This window comes from Oryctolagus cuniculus, chromosome 4 (genome assembly GCF_051225735.1).
Source record: "Oryctolagus cuniculus isolate XC-2025 breed Fujian yellow rabbit chromosome 4, ASM5122573v1, whole genome shotgun sequence".
NCBI classification, from domain to species: Eukaryota; Metazoa; Chordata; class Mammalia; order Lagomorpha; family Leporidae; genus Oryctolagus; species Oryctolagus cuniculus.
Window position 1 is genome coordinate 84,019,305 of NC_142870.1, and position 21,597 is coordinate 84,040,901.

The 21,597-nt window shown below is 44.7% G+C and overlaps 1 protein-coding gene and 1 long non-coding RNA gene across 17 annotated transcripts in view; one reads left to right on the forward strand and one right to left on the reverse strand.

Annotated features, from left to right (window-relative positions):
* LOC108177995 (uncharacterized) overlaps window positions 1-3,865 on the reverse strand; it is a 39,189-nt gene extending 35,324 nt beyond the window's left edge. The window contains exon 1 of one of the 2 annotated variants that reach the window (XR_011387985.2): window positions 3,319-3,865. This is a non-coding gene — a long non-coding RNA (uncharacterized LOC108177995). The remainder of the gene's footprint in view (window positions 1-3,318) is intronic. The other variant, XR_016233178.1, reaches the window with a different exon arrangement.
* Window positions 3,866-4,080: 215 nt separating this feature from the next.
* ACAP2 (ArfGAP with coiled-coil, ankyrin repeat and PH domains 2) overlaps window positions 4,081-21,597 on the forward strand; it is a 159,337-nt gene continuing 141,820 nt past the window's right edge. For 14 of the 15 annotated variants that reach the window (XR_016232046.1, XR_016232047.1, XR_007924434.2 and 11 more), the window contains exon 1: window positions 4,081-4,440. Coding sequence is in view for 12 of the 15 variants with exons in the window: in XM_089330231.1 (XP_089186357.1) it covers window positions 4,388-4,440 (53 nt within the window). In the remaining 3 variants the exon portion in view is untranslated. 15 annotated transcript variants of the gene reach the window in all.

The window sequence follows — 21,597 nt, forward strand, 5'->3', positions numbered from 1 at the left end:
GTGGTTGGACGCCATTAGCCTAGGACAAAGAGGAATTCTTGTATGCAGATGGCATGTAAATTCTAATCTGTCAAGAGTTAGGCTCTTGCTGAACATATGCCCTGACCCAGGAGCACTGGGGAGGGGGAGACTGAACAATTCTGCTCAAGAGTAAATATGGCCAAGAGTATCCTCAGAGGAAACCAGAATCTGGGAAAGACTGTGGGTGTCCAGGGTCCCAAGGGAATTGGAGGGAGGGGCCCAGAAGTCTGTGAAGAAGAATTTGGGAGAGACTTAAGGTTGGATAATTCACCTCTTTTAGAGTGTAGAGAAAGCCTGATTACTAACGTTCACTGAAGTGGGGTCTGTATTGTAGCAAACAGAGAAGGCTTCCTGAAGGAGGTGGCATTTCAGCAGCATTTTAAAGAGATGAAAAGGGAGATGCTGCACAAGCAGACAGAACCACAACTGTGAAAGGCTGAGTTCTGAAGGGCAGAGTGGCAGCTGCATTAGGGTCTGGCATCATAGAGCCTGTGTTTGGCCTTAGTCACTTGGCAAGTTACTTTTAAAGTGTGAAGTCCCAGTTTCCATAATTATAAGATGATGATAATAATATTGTATTTCTTCTATTTTATTCTAAGTCCCACTGCTCCTACCCATCCCACATTTAATGTTTCTGAAGTTGGGACATATCTTACAAGTGATACCCCAAAATACTACCTTTGTCACAGAGTAGAGAAGAAAAATTGTGATAGCGCTAACACCAACTGAGTATATGCAAATTTAGCCATCCACAGAAAGATGTTTGATAATTTGCTAAGTTGACTCATTTGCATTTGTAAAATTGCAATTTTTTTCTCAATTGACACCTAATAATTGTATATACTTGTAGAAAGTTGAATTTTTAAAATTTTTTTATTTGGGGGCTGGTGCTGTGGTGTAGTAAGTTAAGCCTTCACCTGTGGTGTCAGCATCCCATATAGGCAGCTGTTTGAGTCCTGGCTGCTCTACTTCTGATCTAGCTTCCTGCTAATGGCCTGGGAAAGCAGAGGAAGATGGCCTAAGAGCTTGGGCCCCTGCACCCATATGGGAGACCTGAAAGAAGATCCTGGCTTCTGGCTTCAGCCACTGAGGTCATTTGGGGAGCGAACAGTAGATGGAAGACCTCTCTCTTGCTTTCTCTCTCTGTAACTCTGCCTCTCAAATAAATAAATAAATAAATATTTAAAAAACACTTTTATTTGTTTATTTTCATTTTATTTGAAAGGCAGACAGCCGGGTTGAAGCCAGGACTGGGAATTCCTGTCCAATCTGGGTCTCCTACATGGGTAGCAGGGACCCAAGTACTAGAACCATCACATGTTGCCTCCTAGGGTGCACATCAGTAGGGGGCTGGAATCAGGAACCTGAGCTGGGTCTCTGACACAGGCACTCCAGTATGGTGGTGAGCATCCTGAGTGGCGTTTTAATTGCTGCACCAAGCACTCCCCAGGGAGCTGAGTTTTAATTTGAACTGTAAAGTGTCACTTTAGGTGTCTGTCAAAAGGCTACACTGTGATGAAGCACTGAAACAAGAAGTTAACCTGTAGGCTGATTAGTTGCAATGCACTAGGAATACAATGAAATTTAGTAGAAATTGCCAATTCTCTTGGCAAATTTGACATGAAGTTACGATGCTAGTAAAGGTTGGCCAACTGATCTATTTGAGGATATTGAATATTTAAATTGATAGTTTCTAGTAATCCAGAGTAGCTGTGTAGATTCCAGGGAGATGTAAAAAATGTTTATTCTTTTTTTTTTTTTTTTTGAGAGGCAGAGTTAGAGAGAGAGAGAGAGAGAGAGAGAGAGAGGGAAAGGTCTTCCTTCCATTGGTTCATCCCCCAAATGGCCGCTACAGCCGGCGTGCTGCGCTGATCCGAAGCCAGGAGCCAGGTGCTTCCTCCTGGTCTCCCATGCAGGTGCAGGGCCCAGGCACTTGGGCCATCCTCCACTGCACTCCCGGGCCACAGCAGAGAGCTGGACTGGAAGAGGAGCAACCGGGACAGAACTGGCGCCCCAACCGGGAATAGAACCTGTGGTGCCGGCACCGCAGGCAGAGGATTACCCTAGTGAGCCATGGCGCTGGCCCAAGTTTATTCTCTTTTTAAGAAGGATTTATTTTTATTTATTTGAAAGACAGAGTTAGAGAGAGAGAAAGAGAGAAAGAGAGAAAGAGAGAGAGAGAGAGAGAGAGAGAGAAAGATCTTCCATCAGTTGGTTCACTCCCCAAATGGCTGCAAAAGTCAGGGCTGGACCAGACTGAAGCCAGGAGCCAGGCGCTTCTTCTGGTCTCCCACATGGGTGGCAGGGTCCCAGATACTTGGGCCATCCTCTGCCATTAGCAGGGAATTGCCAGTACTAAAACCAGCACCCATATGGGATGTCAGTGTCGCAGGCAGTGGCTTTACTCACTCTGCCACAGTCCTGGCCCCTAAAGTTCATGCTTATTTGAAGGGGCCGGGTGGGGGTGGGGGATAGAAAGAGTTCTATCCAGTGATTCACTCCCTAAATTACAACAGTTGGAGCTGGACCAGGCTGAAGCCAGGAGCCAGGAACTCCAGCGGGGTCTCCCATGTGTGTGGAAGAGGCCCATGTATTTGAACCATCACCTGCAATCACCCAGGGAACACATGAGCAGGGAGCTGGATTGGAAGTGGAGGCGGGGCTGATCTCAGGCATTCCAATATGGGATGTGGGCGTCCCAAGCAGCAGCTTAACCTGCTGTGCTGCAGTGCCTGCCTGAGGGATATGCAATTTAATTAAAAGAACAAAAATAAATTTATAACCAAAGAGGAAGCATACAGAATGCTTGTATATGCTTTGAAATGTCTGAAAATTCTACTGTTACTTTCTAAAGGTGCTAAAGAGATTGAGATAAACATAGGCTATGAAAAACTATGTCATCATGCTATACTTAACCAGATGGTCAAAAGGTTAAGAGTTTAGACAGTAAAAGTGTAAGTGCTGAAACTTAGTCCTTGATTACTGAAGAAGAAAGCGGCCAGTTACAATAACCAACAGTCACTGAATTATTACTATGTGGCACTCTGTTAACTTGACAACTCTATTGGAATAGTGGTGTTATCTTAATTTTAAAGCCACAAACCTAGGAAGTAAATGGAAAAAGTTTGCTCCCAGATTCTCAGAGCCATTATGCTGTCAGAACACCCTACATAGACACTCTTAAGAAGCGCCTATGACTTTCAAGTTCGTTTAAAAAATATATTTAAGGGTAATGAATTCATTGCCCTTTTTGCTACCAATGGCATCTTACAATTAGGGAGTATGGTAAACACTTGCCTTGTGGAGTCAAGTTGAGAATCAGCTCATGAATACGTTAAAGTGCTTCTGGAAAAAGTGTGGAGCAAAGGGGCAGGTGTTGCACGGCGGGGCACATGAAGCCCGGTCTTCAGACGGGCCTCAGGGCACGGAGAGAGGAGTCAGCGAGGAGAGAGCCGTCTGCTGCGGCTCTGGGAACAGTTCCTCCACAGAGACGCCCTGCCCCTCGCAGCTGTGTGCCTCCTTCTGCTCTTTCCACGCCCATCCCAAACGCCAGCTCTTGCAGGAAGTACGGGGGAGCAGTTTCCAGATTATTAATCGATGGAACCAGGACGTGAAATATGACTTTTATCATTAAAGTTGCCCCCTCTCCTCTCTTGGCCTCAGTTTCTCTGAACTGAAAGTCGTGGTTTAGCCAGTCTCTTCCTTTATAATTTTTACCCCTCACCCCTTCAGATTTTTGCCAAAGCTGCTTTGAAGAGCAAATCTGCCTCCTCAGACCTGCAGGAGGCGGCTCCTCAGCGTTGGCAGCTCAGCAGGGCGGGGCTGGGAAAGCAGGAGAAGAGGCGGAGGCTCCGAGGGAAGCGCGGGGCGCAGTCACGTGACTTCCTTCCCAAGGAGCCTCGGCTGCAGGCCTCCCAGCAACCGATGCGTCCCGCCTAACGACGCCTGCGCATCTCGGTTGGCCGTCGGGAGCGGTTGTGGCAAGGAGGTGCCCACGGTCGCGCTCTTCATTGGTCCGGGCAACCGTCGCTCAGGTGTGTTGCCGGAGCGCCCGCAGGCGGTGCTGCCGGAAGCCCCGCCCATTGGCCGCCGGGTTCGTGGCTGGCTGGCCGCGGCTGTCACTCCGGGGCCGTTTCCCTGAGGCCAGCGCTCTGCTGGGGGCGGGAGGAAGAGGGGCCGGACTGGGGCCTGAAGAGCCGTCGCTGTCTTCGCTGCTGCTATGACCAGCGGCCGAGGCGCCCTCCGCAGTCCCGCGCAGCGCTCGTAGCGGCCGAGCTCCCGCCGAAGCCGTCCGGGTCCCCAGCGTGGCCGCTCCCGCGGCCCCTCGGCTCTTCCGTCGCCGCGCGCTAGGCGAGGCGGAGGCAGGATGAAGATGACGGTGGATTTCGAGGAGTGTCTGAAGGACTCACCCCGCTTCAGGTAGCCAGCACGGCCGCCCGGCGCCCGGCCGGCGTCGCCCGGGAGCGGCCTCCCCAGCGGTGGGGGCGTGAGAGCCGGCCCGCGGAGCGGGCGGAGGGCCGGGCAGTCCTTGTCTTCCGACGGGCGAGCGTGCCCCGACGAGGGCACTGCAGCCCCCGACCGACCTTTCCCGAGGGGCCAGGCGTGGCCGGCAGCGGGCCGCCGCCTCCTTACCCCCGCACCCCTGCACCCCCTCACCCTCTCTTCCTCGCCCTCTGCCCGGGGCGGAGCGCCCGCGTTCCCGAAGTCTCGGCCCCTCGCGGGCGCGCGCCCTGGCCCCTTCCTCCGCCCGCTGCTCTTCCTCTCCTCTTCCTTCCGCTCCCTCTCGGCTTCCACCCCTCCCCACCGCCTTGCACGGAGCTCTCAGGGCATTCTCTCGCCCCTCACTTAGTTCCTCTTTGCGCTTTTCCGCTCCTCTTACCCGCGGGCGGGGGCCGTGGGGAGCGAGGTGGGACGCGGGCTTGAGCTGCTTCGCTCTCCGGAGGGCGCCGGCGGCCGGTTCCTGTGGGAGTCCTGGCGCCCTGATCGGCGACCGTCCGCTTTTCTGTCCACTCGAGCTCTCCGAAGAGGCACTGCTGCCCAGGGGTGCAGGGCTTCGGGGTGAGGACGAGGAGAAACCAAGCGTGCGTTTCTGCTTTGAGAACGGAAGTAGGAGGGCCCCGAAGGCTGCGTTTGCATTGCTTTCCCGCTGCCGGGTCCGGGAGGGCCTCGACCGCGGGCGGTGCGCGAGGGGACCTGTCACTTACCCTGCCGTGGTGGCATTCCGGTCACCCGCGGGAGAGGCTGCCGGCCGGAGGCGGGCTAGGGAGGCTCTTTCCCTCCGGAGCGTTCTAGCAAACTCGTGAATTGCTTTGCAGAGTGGAGTTTGTCTAGGTTGTGTTTTTATCGTGTGTTTACAGGGCTGGCCTAAGGTCTTAAAAAAAGGGGGGGGGGTGGAGGCATAAAACTTACGATAGTGGCATTTCCTGAAAGTTTCCTCTGTGCTTGGATGTAGCGGGGTCTTTAAGAACTTATAGACAAAGTGTATCCTGAAAACACTATGCATAGATGTCCAGTTTTGCACGCAAGCTTATTTTAATTCCTTTTTCCCACGAACTTTTTAAAGTGCCCTCATACGTGTGTTCCCGCTGATCTCTCAGCCTGAATTCTAAGTCCTAGTGCCGTCTGCCTGGAAGCGAACTTCCCATCCTGACTGTTCATTCTCCTTCCGGTGAAAAGTTTAAGAAAAAGAATTGTAAAACTAAGGAACTCTTAACAGTTTAAAGAAGATATAACAACACTTTCTGCCTTTGATGATTTTGGGGTGTTCATTTTCTTTGGAGCTTAGGGCTGTTGCCTACAGAAAACAACACTTGGACTTGCTGTTGTTGTCATTCGCTTTTGAAAGTTTTAGTCTCTGCATGAATTGAAGGACTTAAGACAAACAGCTTGGATTGTGTAGGACAGCTTTTCAGGTTAGTTTTCAGGGCAGTGTGTCAAATGAAGTATTTTTTAAAGTGTACCTTAGAAAGTTATGCTTTTTGTAAGTTTTTTTAATATGACTCAGCTATTTTAAGTGATCACAGCATTTTTCTCTTAGGGAATGTAACTGTGCTCTTTGTTTTACCTTTTAAGTTTGGTTCTTCAAAAAAGAAGTTGAGTGAAGTGATTTGGAAATAGTTCTAACCATGGTGTTGGTTGCAAACCATGTGATGTCTTTGTTTTTGAAATAAATGAATTATTGAGTATAAGACGAGAGAAGGATACTGATTAGGTTATAATGAACTGTTAAACTTGAATGTAAAATTTATTTTAATTAAGATTAGGTTTTTTGAAAGGTTTATTATATTTTATTTGAAAGGCAGAGTGACAGAAAGCGAGAGACTGAAAGAAAGCTCTTCCCATCCACTGGGTCACTCTCCAAGTGGCCACAATGGCTGGAGCTGGGCCAGGACAAAGCCGGGAGCTTGGAACTCCATCTGGATCTCTTTTGTGGGTGGCAAGGGCCCTAGTACTTGGGCCATCTTCTGCTGCTTTATCAGGTGCATTATTAGGGAGCTGGATCAGAAGCAGAGCAGCTGAGACTTGAACCAGGACTCTGAAATGGGATGCCAGCATTGCAAGTGGGGGCTTCGCACCATGCTAACCCCAAGATAGTAGAGATTTTTCAAACAGATTTATTTATTTGAAATGCAAAGCAGCAGAAAAGGAGAGATGGATACTTTCCACCTGCTGGTTCACTCCCCAAACAATTACAACAGCCAGGACTGGGCCAGGTGAAAGCCAGAAACTCTGTATGCATTACAGGGGCCCAAGTACTTGGACCATCATCCACTGCCTTCCCAAGCTCATTAGCAGGAAGCTGAATCACAAGTGGAGCAGCCAGCTCTCTGCTATGGGTTGCCAGTATTGAAAAACTGTGGCTTATCCCTTAGTGCCACAATGGTGGCCCCGATATTAAAGATTTTTGAGAGTTGTGTTTCAAGTGTTCCAATTATTGTTACCTGCAAATAGAGTAGAGATACTGAGATTTCAGGATGTCTTGTGTACATTTCAAAGTTTAGATTAGATTTACAATAGAGGGAAGAATATCAGGAAATAGAAGTGTCATTGTTAACATTCCTAATTTTTACAATTTTCTGTTACCTTATTACTGTATGGATTTGTGTGGCATTTGAAAAGAACATTTTAGAAGTCTATTCATGCGCTGCATCTTTTAGAGAAGCTTCAGAGAATTGCACATGTAATAAGTGGCATATTGAAACTCATATCAAAATGGAAAATTTGTGAGGATTGAGCTTGTTTTTTAATAACAAGGCAGTTGCACTTGGAGCAACCCTATCTATTGTGCTGTCTTTAAATTAATTCCTATTTTTATTTTCTTCACAAATGAGTCTCTGACATTTCAATCTGGTGTGTGCTTGTCATTGCCTTAGGTGCTGTACTGTAGAATTAAAGGCAAATCTTGCTAAGGAAAAATTTCACTGGTGTTCTAAAAGAAACATTCTTAAACAGATGAGGAAGATAGGAGGAGAGCTTGTGGGACAAGGGAGAGAAGGATGTTGAAGTTGCAACATTGTCTAGTAATTTGTATAAAGTCAGTAGTTACTTTTACATGCCAGTGAACATTTTGTTTTTATTTTATTTTTTTTAGATTGGAGATCACATTTCATTGTGTAATTTTGGGTTCCCTTTTTAGTTTCTTAAACACTAGTCTAAAACCAACTTAAGTGTCACAATCTTGTTCATCTCAGACTACAAGAATGTATATGTGTCTGAGTATACTTTTTTTGAGTGGAAATTTTGCATTTTGACACATTCATTGTAGAAACCTGAATCTGTTTAGGTCCTACATTGTTTTTAGTTGTGCAGATTTGTAGTTGCTCTTTAAAATTTTGTAAAATTTTAGCAAGAATTGTGTTTTCCCTTTGTTTAAACATTCTGGTTCACTCAGGAAGTGAATATTTGTTTAAAATAACAGTTGAATTAAATAATTATAAATTGCAAAATTGGAAGATTTTTGTCATGAGCAGTGTTCAAATATAAAAATATTGGCCTTAGTAAGCTTTCAAAGTCTTTAGTCTTTTTTTTTTCTTGAGATTTATTTTATTTGAAAGGCAGAGTTACAGAGAGGCAGAGGCACAGAGAAAGGGAGAGAGCGACGTCTTCCATCTTATGATTCATTCCCCAAATAATCACAACAGCTGGAGCTAGGCTTATCTGAAGCCAGGATCCAAGAGCCAGGAGAGTCTTCTGGGTCCCCCGCGTGGATGCAAGGGCCCAAGTCCTTGGGCCATCTTCTGCTTTTTCCAGGCCATAGCAGAGAACTGGATCAGAGGTGGAGCAGCTGAGACTTGAACCGGCACCCATATGGGATGCCAGCATTGCAGGTGGCAGCTTTACCCACGACACCATAGCACTGGCCCAAGACTTTATTTAGTCTTTATCTGGTACATTTATTTTTTATGCTTTAGCCGTGTCTGTTGTGCCTCATCCTGACAGCTATTCGATTATAGAATCTGTTTTTCATTTATAGATATGATTCTTAAATTTTTTAAAAAAAATTTATTTGTTTATTTGGAAGGCAGATGAGAGAGATTGAGATTGAGAGATCGGTCCTCTGGCCACGATGGTTGGGGCTGGGCCAGGGTGAAGCCAAGAGTTGGAGCTCCATTTAAGTCTCCCACATGGGTGGCAGGGGCCCAAGCACTTGGGCCATTTTCCACTTCCTTCCCAGACACATTAATCCAGGAAGCTGGATAAGAAGTGGAATGGGGGCCGGCCTTGTGGCACAGTGGGTTAAAGCCCCGGCCTGCTGTGCTGGCATCTCACAAGGGTGCTGGTTCGAGTACCAGCTGCTTTTCTTCTGATCCAGCTCTCTGCTTATGGCCTGGGAAAGCAGTGGAAGATGGCCCCAGTGCTTGGGCCCCTGCACCCGCATGGGAGACCTGGAAGAAGAAGCTCCTGGCTTCGGATCGGCTCAGCCCTTGCCGCTGTGGCCATTTGATGAGTGAACAAGCTGATGGAAGCTCTCTCTCTCTTTTTCTCTCTCTCTCTCTCTGTCTCTACCTCTCTCTGTAACTCTTTCAAATAAATAAAAATAAATCTGAAAAAAAAAAAAAGTGGAACAGCTGGCTTTTGTTGGCATTACAGCAGCAGCATAGCTTACTGTGTGACACTGCTGGCCCTGATGGGAGTTTTTTTAAAAAATTGTTTATTTGAGGTACAGACAGAGCTCTCTCATTTGCTCTCTACCCAAATGCCTATAATTGCTTGGGAGTGCAGGGGGTGGGTGGGATGCTGAAGCCTGGAGCCAGGAGCTTGGGAACTCAATTTGGGTCTGCCATGTGAGTGGCAGGGACCCAGTTACTGGATCCATAACTGCTAACTCCCAGAGCTTGCATTAGCCAGAACTGGAGCCCAAACTGAGTCAGGGATTGAGCCCAAGTATTCCAATGTGAGAAGTGGGCATCCTCTCTCTCCCTCTGTCTCTCTCTCTCTTTTTTAATATTTATTTATTTGAAAGTCAGAGTTAGGGACAAAGATCTTTTATCTGCTGAGTCACTCCTTAATGGCTGCAACAACCAGAAGTGACCCAGGCTGAAGCCAGGAGCTTCATCTGGATCTGCTGAGTGGGTGGAGGGGCCAAGCACTGAGGCCATCCTCTGCTTCTTTTCCCCGGGCTATTAGGAGGGAGCTGGATCAGAAGTGGAGCAACCAGGACATGAACCAGTGCCCCATATGGGATACTGGTGATGCAGACGGTGGCTTTACCTGCTATGCCACAATGCCGCTCTCCTACCCTTCCACCTCCCCGCCCCATCTTAATCACTAGGTCAAATGCTGGCTCCTTGGTGAAAGGTTTTAAGGCACAATAGATATTGGAATAAAATGTGACCATATACACTTTGGTTACATTTTGGTATTTAGCTGGTAACAATCCTATCTGCTTTGCTCCATTAACATTCTATTTCAGAACAGATAAACTCTTAACAGTTGGCACATTTTATGTTGAAAATATTATGGGTGAGGGGGCTGGTACTGTGGCGCAGCAGGTTCAAGCCGCAGCCTGCAGCTCCAGCATCCCATATGGGCACTGGTTCGAGTCCCAACTGCTCCACTTCCAATCCAACTCTCTGCTGTGGCCTAGGAAAGCAGTAGAAGATGGCCCAAGTCTTTGGGCTCCTGCACCCACGTGGGAGACCTGGAAGACGCTTCTGTCTCCTGGCTTCAGATCAGCTCAGCTCTGGCTGTTGTGGTCATTTTGAGAGTGAACCAGCTGATGGAAGACCTCTCTCTCTGGCTTTACCTCTCTCTATAACTTTGCCTTTCAAATAAATAAATCTTTAAAAAAAGAGAAAATTTAGTGGGTAAGAGATAGCGAATATATGTTTTCATTTTAGGAGGTAGAATAAAATTACCAAGTAGTTTTATTATATACAAATACTAGAATCCTGATATTCTTCATTGTAGCTTCTAATTCTTCATTTAATGTTATACCAACTTAAGTTGAAATGATCAAAAACTTTTATAATGTGCCAGACCTTATACTAGATGCTTTTATAGCTATTCTTTCATTTTTTTGTTTTAAATTGACAATTATTCATGTTGATGGGTACAATGTGACTTTTTAAAAAAATTTATTTGATAAGCAGTTACAGAGAGCAAGGGAAAGACACACACAAAAAGATATCTTCCATTCAATGATTCACTCCCTGAATGGCCACAATGGCCAGGGTTGGGCCAGGATGAAGCCAAGATCTTCATCTGGATCTACCATGTGGGTGCAGGAGCCCAAGTACTTGGGCCATCTTCCACTTCTTTCCTAGGTGCATGAGCAAGGAGCTGGATTGGAGCAACTGAGACTTGAATCGACACCCATATGGGATGTCGTCATCACAGCTTAACCAGATATGCCACAGCGCTGGTCCTGCCACTCTTTCATTTAGCTGTTAAAGTATCTTGTGAAGTAGGAATTGTTACCCTCACTTTTGAAATGCTTAAAAAAAAAAAATCCCAAACTGGGTATTTCGAGAGATGAATTGACTTTCTTAATGGTGGGCTTTCAAACAGTGGATTTGAAGTGAATTCGTTTTTTATGTAGTTCCCCATACCTATGTTTTTGCATTCTGTGATTTCACTTACTACTGTCAACCATGATTCAAAAATATTTAATAGAAAATTCCATGAATAAATTATTCAGGAGGTTTAAATTGGGAGTTGTTTTGAGTAACCTGATGAGATCTTGCACCATCTGCTTCTTTCCCATGCTCTTATTTAAGTGGTTTGTCCAGCATATCCAAGCAGTATATACTACCTGCCCTTTTGTCACTTAGTCTTGTTGCTTATCGAAGTGACTATCATGATATCACAGTGCTTGTATTCAAGTAATCTGTGTTTTACTTAATAATGGCCCCAAAGCACAAGAATAGTAATGGTAACAGTACGGATATGCCAGAGAAAAGCCATAAAATGCTTACTTTTAATTGAAAAAGTAGAAGTTTTCTAGTTAGTAAGGTAAGGAAAAAAAATTCTATGTTGAAGTTGCTAAGATCTATGTAAGGAAAAGAAGTTCATGCTAGTTTTGCTGTTGCATCTCAGACTGCAAAAGTTACACCCACAGTGTGTGGTAACTACTTAGTTAAGATGGAAAAGGCATTGAATTTGTGGGTGGAGGACTTGATAGAATCATACTCCAGTTGATGGCAATATGTTGCATCAGAAAGCATCAAGCCTACGTAAAGACTTAAGACAGAATCCTCCAAAATGAGTGACACTAAACCATTTACAGCAGGGGATGGTTACACAGCCTTAGGAATAGGTCTGGACTGAAAAGTTACAAAAATTACTGGAAAGACTGTATCTGCTAATGAAGAAACTATTGTAACATTTTCAGCAGAAAAAAAAAAAAAACTGAAACCAAACCAAATGTTTCCTATGGAGTTGAAGAAATTGATAGGATGCCATACAAAGCAAGTTTTCAGTTTCAGTGAAATTGAAACTAGGCTCTTCTGGAAGAAGATGCCCAATAGGACCTACATTCACAGAGGTGCGAAGGAAAAACTAGAGCATAAAACATGGAGACTACAATCTCCAATTATCATTTTCTACCAAAAAGTTTTGGCATAAAAGCCTTCAACAAATAAAGGATCCCCAACCACTTAACTCATTGGCTCCTGGCACCCAACCAAAAATTGTCATTGCTCAGAGACTCAGGATCACTTCAAACAGCTGATTGTTGAATCATATTGTCAGGCCTTTTGTAGCTTGATGTTATGTCATATTGCTTATGTCATTCAGTTCACTGCATCTCATCACATACGCATTGTGTCATCTCACATGATCACAAGATGAAGAGTGAATGTAGTACAATAAGATTTTTTTTTTTTTTTTTTGGACAGGCAGAGTGGACAGTGAGAGAGAGAGACAGAGAGAAAGGTCTTCCTTTGCCGTTGGTTCACCCTCCAATGGCCGCCGCGGCCGGCGCGCTGCGGCCGGCGCACCGCGCTGATCCGATGGCAGGAGCCAGGAGCCAGGTGCTTTTTCCTGGTCTCCCATGGGGTGCAGGGCCCAAGCACCTGGGCCATCCTCCACTGCACTCCCTGGCCACAGCAGAGGGCTGGCCTGGAAGAGGGGCAACCGGGACAGAATCCGGCGCCCCGACCGGGACCAGAACCCGGTGTGCCGGCGCCGCTAGGCGGAGGATTAGCCTAGTGAGCCGCGGCGCCGGCCAATAAGATTTTTTTTAAAGATTTATTTTATTTATTTGAGAGAGAGAGAGAGAAAGAGAGGTCGTCTACCTGCTGATTTACTAACCAAATGGCTGCAACAGCTGGAGCTGAGCTGATTCGAAGCCAGGAGCCAGGAGCTTCTTCTGGGTCTCCCACATAGGTGCAAGGGCTCAAGGACTTGGACCATCCTCCTCTGCTTTCCCAGATACATTAGCAGGGAGCTGGATAAGAAGTGGAGCAGCTGAGACTTGAACTGGTGCCCACATGGGATGCCGGAACTGCATGCTGGGACTTTAACCCACTGTGCCATTGTGCCAGCCCCATACAGTAAGATTTAAAAATCATTTTTATTTACTTATTTATTTTTTAGGATTTATTTATAGCCAGGAGCTGGGAGCTTCTTCTGGGTCTCCCATGTGGTTGCAGGCACCCAAGTACTTGGGCCATTTTCTGCTGCTTTCCCAGGCACGTTAGTAAGGAACTAGATTGAAAGCGCAGCAGCTGGGACTTGAACTGGTGCCCATATGGGATGCTGGCGCTGCATTCTACTTTTTATGGGGCTGGTGTTGTAGTGCAGTGAGTTAAGCTGTTGCCTACAATGTTGGCATCCCAAACGAGTGCCGGTTTGAGTGTTTTGCTGCTCTACTTCTATTCCAGCTCCCTGCTAATGCTTCTGGTTAAGCTGCAGATGTCGCAAGTACTTGGGTCCCTACCATTGATGTGGGAGACCTGGTTGGAGTTCCAGGCTCGTGGCTTTGGCCTGTCCCTGCCCTGACTGTCGCGGCCATTTGGGGAGTGAAGTAGTAGATGGAAGATATCTCTAGTAGATGGAAGATATCTCTCAGTGTTCAGGCACCTAGCATCTTGACTGCTAGACCAAATGCTTGCCCCTGTTGTTAGTTTCTTAATATGCCTTATTTATTATTTTCCCTAATAACATTGACTTTTAGTTATTCATGTTAGGTCACCTGAAATAATGTCTGTTTCATTTAAATGCTCATTAGTATAAGTGGCTAGGCAAATCCATGTCAGTTAATACTTAGCATCTCTTATAATTAAGTCACTTTGACTCAGTCTCAAGGCAATTCCTATGCTAAAACAGTCCTTTTGTAAACTTTGACCTATTATTATTCCCATGTTACTTTTTTTTTTTTTTCAGCTGTCAGGTATACAGATGAAGAGAAATTCTACTTAGATAGGGACTGTACCTGAAAAATTCCTTAAATTCCATATACACATTGCAAAACTGCTGGGCCCCAAGTCCATCTATGAGCTCTTGGGCTGCCAGTATCATATGAAGTTTATTAAAGCTACACTATCCAAACAGCTTTATTAATTTTGTGTAAATCAAGTCCAGCAGTGTGTCAACCTGTAACCAACTGTTCTGTACCTAATTTATAAGTTAAACTTTTTTATAGGTATATGTGCACTGCATAGGAATATATAGTATAAATAGGATTTGGTACTATCTGCACTTTCAGGCATCTATTAGGGGTCTTGGAATATAACCCTGGCTGAGAGATGGGGAGTATTGTGTTGGGTGGAAGCATTTTAGAACCCATAAAGGAAGTAAGATAGAAGTTAGGTATGTACTGTAAAAATGAAAATCATATGTTGCGAAAGATGAAACAATGAAAGTAGATGGAGAAACTTTACTTTGTCAAAATAATTCAGTGAAGATCTTTAAAAAGGGCCATAAGCATGTGGATTTCATGTTTAGAATATTTTCGAAGGTAGAATGAACAAAAGAAGAGAAACAAACTGAGGATAGAATGCCATAAAGAATCAACTCTGAAATTAGGTCAAGGTGAAGAAAGTGAACTGAAAGGTCATGGAGGAGAACTGGTGTGAAGACATAATATGTTTATTTGAGAATACTTGAAGTCTACTTTCACTGAATTGTATCTAACAGAATCTAGAAGTTAGATATATGAGAAGCATGTGACTTAAACCCTTGGAAATATATGGGTAAATGAATATATTACTTTTCTAAAAAAATTTATTTATTTATTGAAAGAATTACACAGAGAGAGAAGGAGAAGCAGAGACAGAGACAGAGAGAGAGAGAGAGAGGGAGATCTTCCACCCACTGGTTTACTCCTAATTGGCCACAACGACTGGAGCTGTGCTAGTCTGAAGCCAGGAGCTTCTTCCAGGTCTCCCATGTGGGTGCAGAAGTCCAGGGACTTGGGCCATCTTCTGCTTTCCCAGGCCATAGCAGAGAGCTGGATCGGAAGGGGAGCAGCCGGGACTAGAACCGGCGCCCACATGGGATGCCTGCACTACAGACAGCGGCTTTACTTGCTATGCAACAGCGCCAGCCCCGGAATGTGTTACTAATCTTTCTTCAGAGATGAAAATTTCACAGAAGGAATTGATGATTATAATCTTTTAGCAATTTGTACTTATAATAAGTAAAGATTCTTCATTGAAAATATGTCCAACTTTTCTGCTTGGAGTTTTCATATTTTCTGTGATACTACAGCCAGGACTAGAACCGGCACCCATATGGGATGCCGCCACTGCAGGCGGAGGATTAACCTACTGTGCCACGGCTCCAGCCCCTCAAATTTAAATATAAAATTATTAATTGCTTGGCCGGCGCCATGGCTCACTAGGCTAATCCTTTGCCTGCGGTGCCTGCACCCTGGGTTCTAGTCCTGGTTGGGGCGCCGGATTCTGTCCCGGTTGCTCCTCTTCCAGTCCCGCTCTCTGTTGTGGCCCGGGAGGGCAGTGGAGGATGGCCCAAGTGCTTGGGCCCTGCACCCGCATGGGAGACCAGGAGAAGCACCTGGCTCCTGGCTTCGGATTGGCACAGCGCTGGCCGTAGCGGCCACTTTGGGGGTGAACCAATGAAAAAAGGAAGACCTTTCTCTCTGTCTGTCTCTCTCACTCTCTAACTCTGCCTGTCCCAAAAAAGAAATTATTCATTGCTTATGGGGCTGGTGTTGTGGTACAGCAGGTTAAGATGATGACTGGAATGCTACCACATTCCATATTGGAGTGCCAGTTTGAGTCCTGGTCACTCTGTTTCTGTTCCAGCTTCCTGCTAATGTGCCCTGGAATGCGATGGATGATGGCCCAAATATTTAGGTCCCTACTAACCTTGGAGGGGCCTAAATGGGGATGGAGTTCCAGATTCCTGGCTTTGGTCTGGTCCAGCCCTGGTTGTTTTGGGCATTTGGGAAGTAAAGAACCAGATGGAAGATCTTTGTGTGTGTCGCTCTCTGTCAGCTTTGTCAACAAATAAGTCTTTAAAAAAAGGTATCTTTGCTTTCCATGCTACCCAGCGAGGGGTCCATACGGCATTGTTCTTGATTCCTAATGTAACTTAAGGGGAAGCTGTCAGAATGTCCAGAGCCCTTGATGTCCTGCAAATGAAGGAGGAGGATGTCCTCAAGATCCTTGCAGCAGGAACCCACCTAGGTGGCAGCAACCTTGACTTCCAGATGGAATAGTACATCTACAAAAGGAAAAGTGGTGGCATCTAAGCATAAATGTGAAGAGGACCTGGGAGAAACTTCTGTTGGTGACTCGTGCCTTGTGACCATTGGAAACCTTTCTGCTGTCAGTGTGATATCCTCCAGAAGTACTGGCCAGAGGGCTGTGCTGAAGTCATCGGAGCTACTCTGTTGCTGGCTGTGTCACACCTGGAACCTTCACTAACCAGATCCAGGCAGCCTTCCAGGAACCACGGTTTCTGGTGGTTACTGATCCCAGGGCTGACCACCAGCCTCTCACAGAGGCATCTTATGTGAACCTGCCTCCCAGTGCTCTGTGTAACACAGAATCTCCTTTGCGCTACGTGGACATTGCCATCCTATGCAACAACAAGGCAGCCCACTCAGTGGGTCTGATGTATGTGGTGGATGCAGGCCTGGGAGGTTCTGTGCATGTGAGGTACCATCTCCCGTGACCCCTGGGAGGTCATGCCTGATCTCAGAAGTACAGAGATCCTGAAGAGATTGAAAAAGAAGAGCAGGACACTGCTGAAACAGTTGTGACCAAGGAGGAGTTTCAGGGTGAATGGCAGCCCCATCTCTTGAGTTCACTGCTGCTCAGCCTGTGGCTGCAGACTGGTCTGAAGGTGTACAGGTGCCCTCTGTGTCTGTTCAGCAGTTCCCCACTGAAGACTGGTCTGCAGTTTCCTCTGTTCAAGCCACTGAATGGGTAGGAACAACCACTGAGTGGGTAGGAACAACCACTGAGTGGTCTTAAGCTGCTTTTCATGGTTTCTGAAGCAGACATGGAAATGAGGTTGATGGAAAATAAACACCAATTTCTACAAGAAAAAAAGTTATATTTAAAAACCTGATTCATTGAGCAGGTTTTGTGGCAGTGTGGTTAAGGCACTGCCTGCAATGCCAGCATTCCATGTAGGCACCAGGTGGAGTGTTGGCTGCTCCACTTCCCATCCAGCTCCCTGCTAATGCGCTTGGGAAAACAGCAGAAGGTGACCCAAGTTCTTGGACCCCTGCAGCTACAGGGAGATCTGGATAGAGTTCCACACTCCTGCATTCTGCCTGGCCCGGCCTCCACCTCTGTGGTCATTTGGGGAGTGAATCAGCAGATGGAAGATTCTCTTTCTACCTGTCTCTTCCTTTCTCTGTAACTCTGCCTTTCAAATAAATAAATAAATCTTAGAAAAAATAGATTCATTGCTTGAGAAATAAAATCCAGTGTTGAAGTATAAAACATAGGAAAACTTAGCCGGCGCCGCGGCTCAATAGGCTAATCCTCCACCTTGCGGCGCTGGCACATCGGGTTCTAGTCCTGGTCGGGGTGCCGGATTCTGTCCCGGGTGCCCCTCTTCCAAGCCAGCTCTCTGCTGTGGCCAGGGAGGGCAGTGGAGGATGGCCCAAGTGCTTGGGCCCTGCACCCCATTGGAGACCAGGAGAAGCACCTGGCTCCTGCCTTCGAATCAGTGTGGTGCGCCGGCCAGTGCTCCAGCCGCGGCGGCCATTGGAGGGTGAACCAACGGCAAAAGGAAGACCTTTCTCTCTCTCTCTCTCTCTCACTGTCCACTCTGCCTGTAAGGAAAAAAACAAACAAACAAACAACAACAACAACAAAAAAACAAAAAACACACACAGAGGAAAACAGTTTAATTGAAGAAAGGCAGTGGAGAGTGGATAGTAGGATGATTAGTCTGACTTTAACTTTATCTCTTTATATGTTGCAGTCACTTCAGACAAAATCTGAGCAGACTGTATACATGTTTAAAATTGATTTATGTAAAATTCAAGTTGATGGGGTTAACCATTTTGATCTTAGTTCTAGCCAGAAATGTTTAAGTAAACAAAACTATTCCTTTTGATCTTGTTTTAAAATGGTTTTTAACTTATTGCTATATTATTTACTTTGATTTCACTTTTTGCTTATTGATAAGCTTTATAGTAAATAAAAAATTCATTCCTTCGAATCAAAGTATTTAATAGTGCAATAGGAAACTAGCTTTTGTTGGTTATTTTCAGGTAATAGTTTTCATGAAGAAAACATCATTTTGTTTAAAGGCTTTTCTTTGGTATACTTTTTAGGTCTTCTGGCTAAGCTATTTTATATATCTGTCTGAAAAAATGCCTTTTTTGGATGCTTATTTATTTATTTATTTATTTTTTGACAGAGTGGATAGTGAGAGAGAGAGACAGAAAGGTCTTCCTTTTGCTGTTGTTTCACCCTCCAATGGCCGCCACGGCTGGCGCACTGCGGCTGGTGCACCGCGCTGATCTGAAGGCAAGAGCCAGGTGCTTCTCCTGGTCTCCCATGCGGGTGCAGGGCCCAAGCGCTTGGGCCATCCTCCACTGCCTTCCCGGGCCACAGCAGAGAGCTGGCCTGGAAGAGGGGCAACCGGGACAGAATCCGGCGCCCCGACCGGGACTAGAACCCGGTGTGCCGGGGCCGCAAGGTGGAGGATTAGCCTATTGAGCTGCGGCGCCGGCCTATTTTTATTTATTTTAAAAACAGATATTTCATTCACTGGATCACTTCCCAAATGCCTGTAATAGCCAGGGTCTCCCACATGCAAGTTCTTGTACCATAATCTGCTGCCTCTCAGGGTAGACAATAGCAGTAAGTTGGAGTTGGAAGTAGAGCTGGGATTAGAAGCTGGGCACTCTGATATGGGATGTGTGTATCCCAGGCCGTGCTAATCATCTGCCCCTTCTTTGATGTTTAGAGTAATTTTCTCAGGTACCAGATTGGGCTTTTTTTTCTCCCCCCAAAGTGGAGTGTTATTATAGTCTCTTGTTTATGGCTTTGTCACATATGTTTCAATCTGCTAGTCTTTTTTTTTTTTTTAAATATTGTATTTATTTTTAAGGCAGAGTTACAGAGAGGGAGAAGGAGAGAGAAAGAGAGAGAGAGAGAGAGAAAGAAAGAGAGAGAGAGAGATCTTCCATCCGCTGATTCACTTCTCAATGGCTGCAACAGCCAGGGCTGGGCCAGGCTGCAGCCAGGAGTCAGAAACTTCACCTGGGTCTCCAACATGGGTACAGGGACCCAAGGACTTGGGCCATTCTCTGTTGCTTTTTCAGGTGCATTAGTAGGGAGCTGGATAAGAAGTGGGGCAGCCAGGACTCAACCCATGCCCATATGGGATGCCAGTGCTGCAGGTGGCACTACATGTCACAATGCCAGCCTCACAACCTATTAATCTTAATGCTAATAATTTGAGGATAATATGTCCTTTTTCCTTTGGCTACTTTTAAGATTTTTCTTTTCATTGACTTGGTTTTCAGTAGTTTTACCATAATATATGTAGATGTTGTTTCTGTGGGTATTAATCCTGCTTTGGCTTATAGGGCTTCTTCTGTAGATGGAATTTCTGGGATGTCTGATCAGTTTGGAAAATTCCTGGCCTTTCTCTCTTTAGGTACTGCCTCTGTTTTGATTTTTTTCCTCTCCTTCTAGAACTAAATTTCACATCTTAGAACTTTTGCTATGTCCCATATGTCTCTTGTCCTTCTGATATTTTATTTTTCATGGATAAATATACTTCCTGATAACCTTTATGCTTGTTTATTAGGCTTATCTTTTGCTGTGTGTATTATCCTGTTAAGCCTATCTGTTGTGGCACTTCAATTTATTTTGTGCCCTTCAATTTATTTTTCAGTTTTGGAAATTTCATTTGATTTCCTTTTTTAAAATAAATTTCAGTTCTTTGAAAATTGCCAACTTTTCATCTGTTTCTTGAATAAAAAAATTTAATTCTGTGTTTCGCTTGGTCCAATTTTTATTTAATGCTGTATATTGTATATGAAAAATTTATAGCTCTTCTGATTGATGTCTACCTCTGTTAGGTAGATAGAGTAGCAGATAAATCACAGTCCAATCACAGAATGAGTTTTATTAGTTTCTTACTGCTCTTATAACAAATTACCCCAAACTTAGTGACCTGAAACAGTATAGATTTATTAACTTATACTTCTGGAAGGCTAGAGTTTTGATGCAGGTCTCTTTGGGCTAACATCAAGTCATTGTTTTTTGAAAGATATAGCGGAGATTCCTTTATTTCTATTTATTTTTTGCCTTTTCCAGTTTCAGAGGGCTACTCACATTCCTTACTTCACGGCCCCTTTCTTTTTTCAGAATCATCAATGGCTATGATACTCTCCTATCTCTTTTATTGATAAGGACACTTACGATAACCTTGCAACCATCCAGATAATTTTAGTACTCTTGATAGGAGATGCAGATATCCAAAGTGGCATCATAACTATTATGCCAAATGCCTGTCCCCCATGATACTATTTTTGAAGTATATAGACTAGTTACCTTGTAAAATGTCCCACACTGTGAATTTGTTTGTTTTCTTGGAACAGATTCAATTTAAGTATTTTTGCCAAGAGTTGTTACCTATTGTGATGTATCATCTCCATCAAGAGGCCCATAATGTTTGATTTTTCTTTCTGGTGGCTGTGCAGAATTTGATCACCAGAGCCAATAGGGAGTGTAGGTAAGTGTAGGGGTGGAGGACTTGGGGGAGGAAGATGCTCATAACTCAAAGGCAGGAAAGAGTTTAATCTTCAGTGAGTAGAGAGAGGGCCTATGGTTGGCGCATATAGTGTGAAAAAGAGAAAAATCACAAATGATGGTAAGATCAAGATAGGCAGGACCAGATTATGTTAGGCCTAAGTGATCTAGTTATCTAAGTAATCTACGGAGTTTGGGTATTAATGACTGGTGTAATAGGAAGTCTTTAGGAAGCTTTTAGTATTGTTGAGAAATGATAAGATTTATAATTTAAAAATATTTTGACTACCCTTTGAAAAATTGAAGAAGAGTAGAGTTAGAACAGATAGGAAGCCGTTGTAGGAAACTAGTTATCAGGCAAGACTACACAAGAGATGAGTTGGTATACAGTTGAGCAACTTTTTGTTATAGACTCAGCTTGAATTACTGTTAAATTTTTATAGGAATTGAGAAAAATGGCATTTTTGGCTTTAGCAACTGGGTCGATGGATATACCATTTACTGATAAGAGGGAGAGAAGGGAAGTACAGATTTTTGGGGAAAAAATATTGAGAACTCTAAGTTTGAGATATGTTGTAGATAACCCATGTGGAACTGTTAAGTAAGGTTGACCTTCTGTATAGCTTTTCACAGTTTACCTTACCAACTGATAATGATCTCATCCTATATTCCCTTTTAGATTATAAATTCTTTGGGATGGAGACTGTATTCCTTCAGCACAATTTCTTGAGCATAATAGGTAGTTTATAGGCTTTTACTGTCAAGAACAGCTTTCTTAAATAGTCATATATACTTCATTTTTACATAACATACTATCATTTTTATTTTAGGAATTTTACTAATGTATAATAGGTGAATCACAAAATACATGACAGCTGTTAGGTCTTGCTTAAATTTTCATTTTTTTTCCCATGAGGAAGTAGCCATACAGGTATAT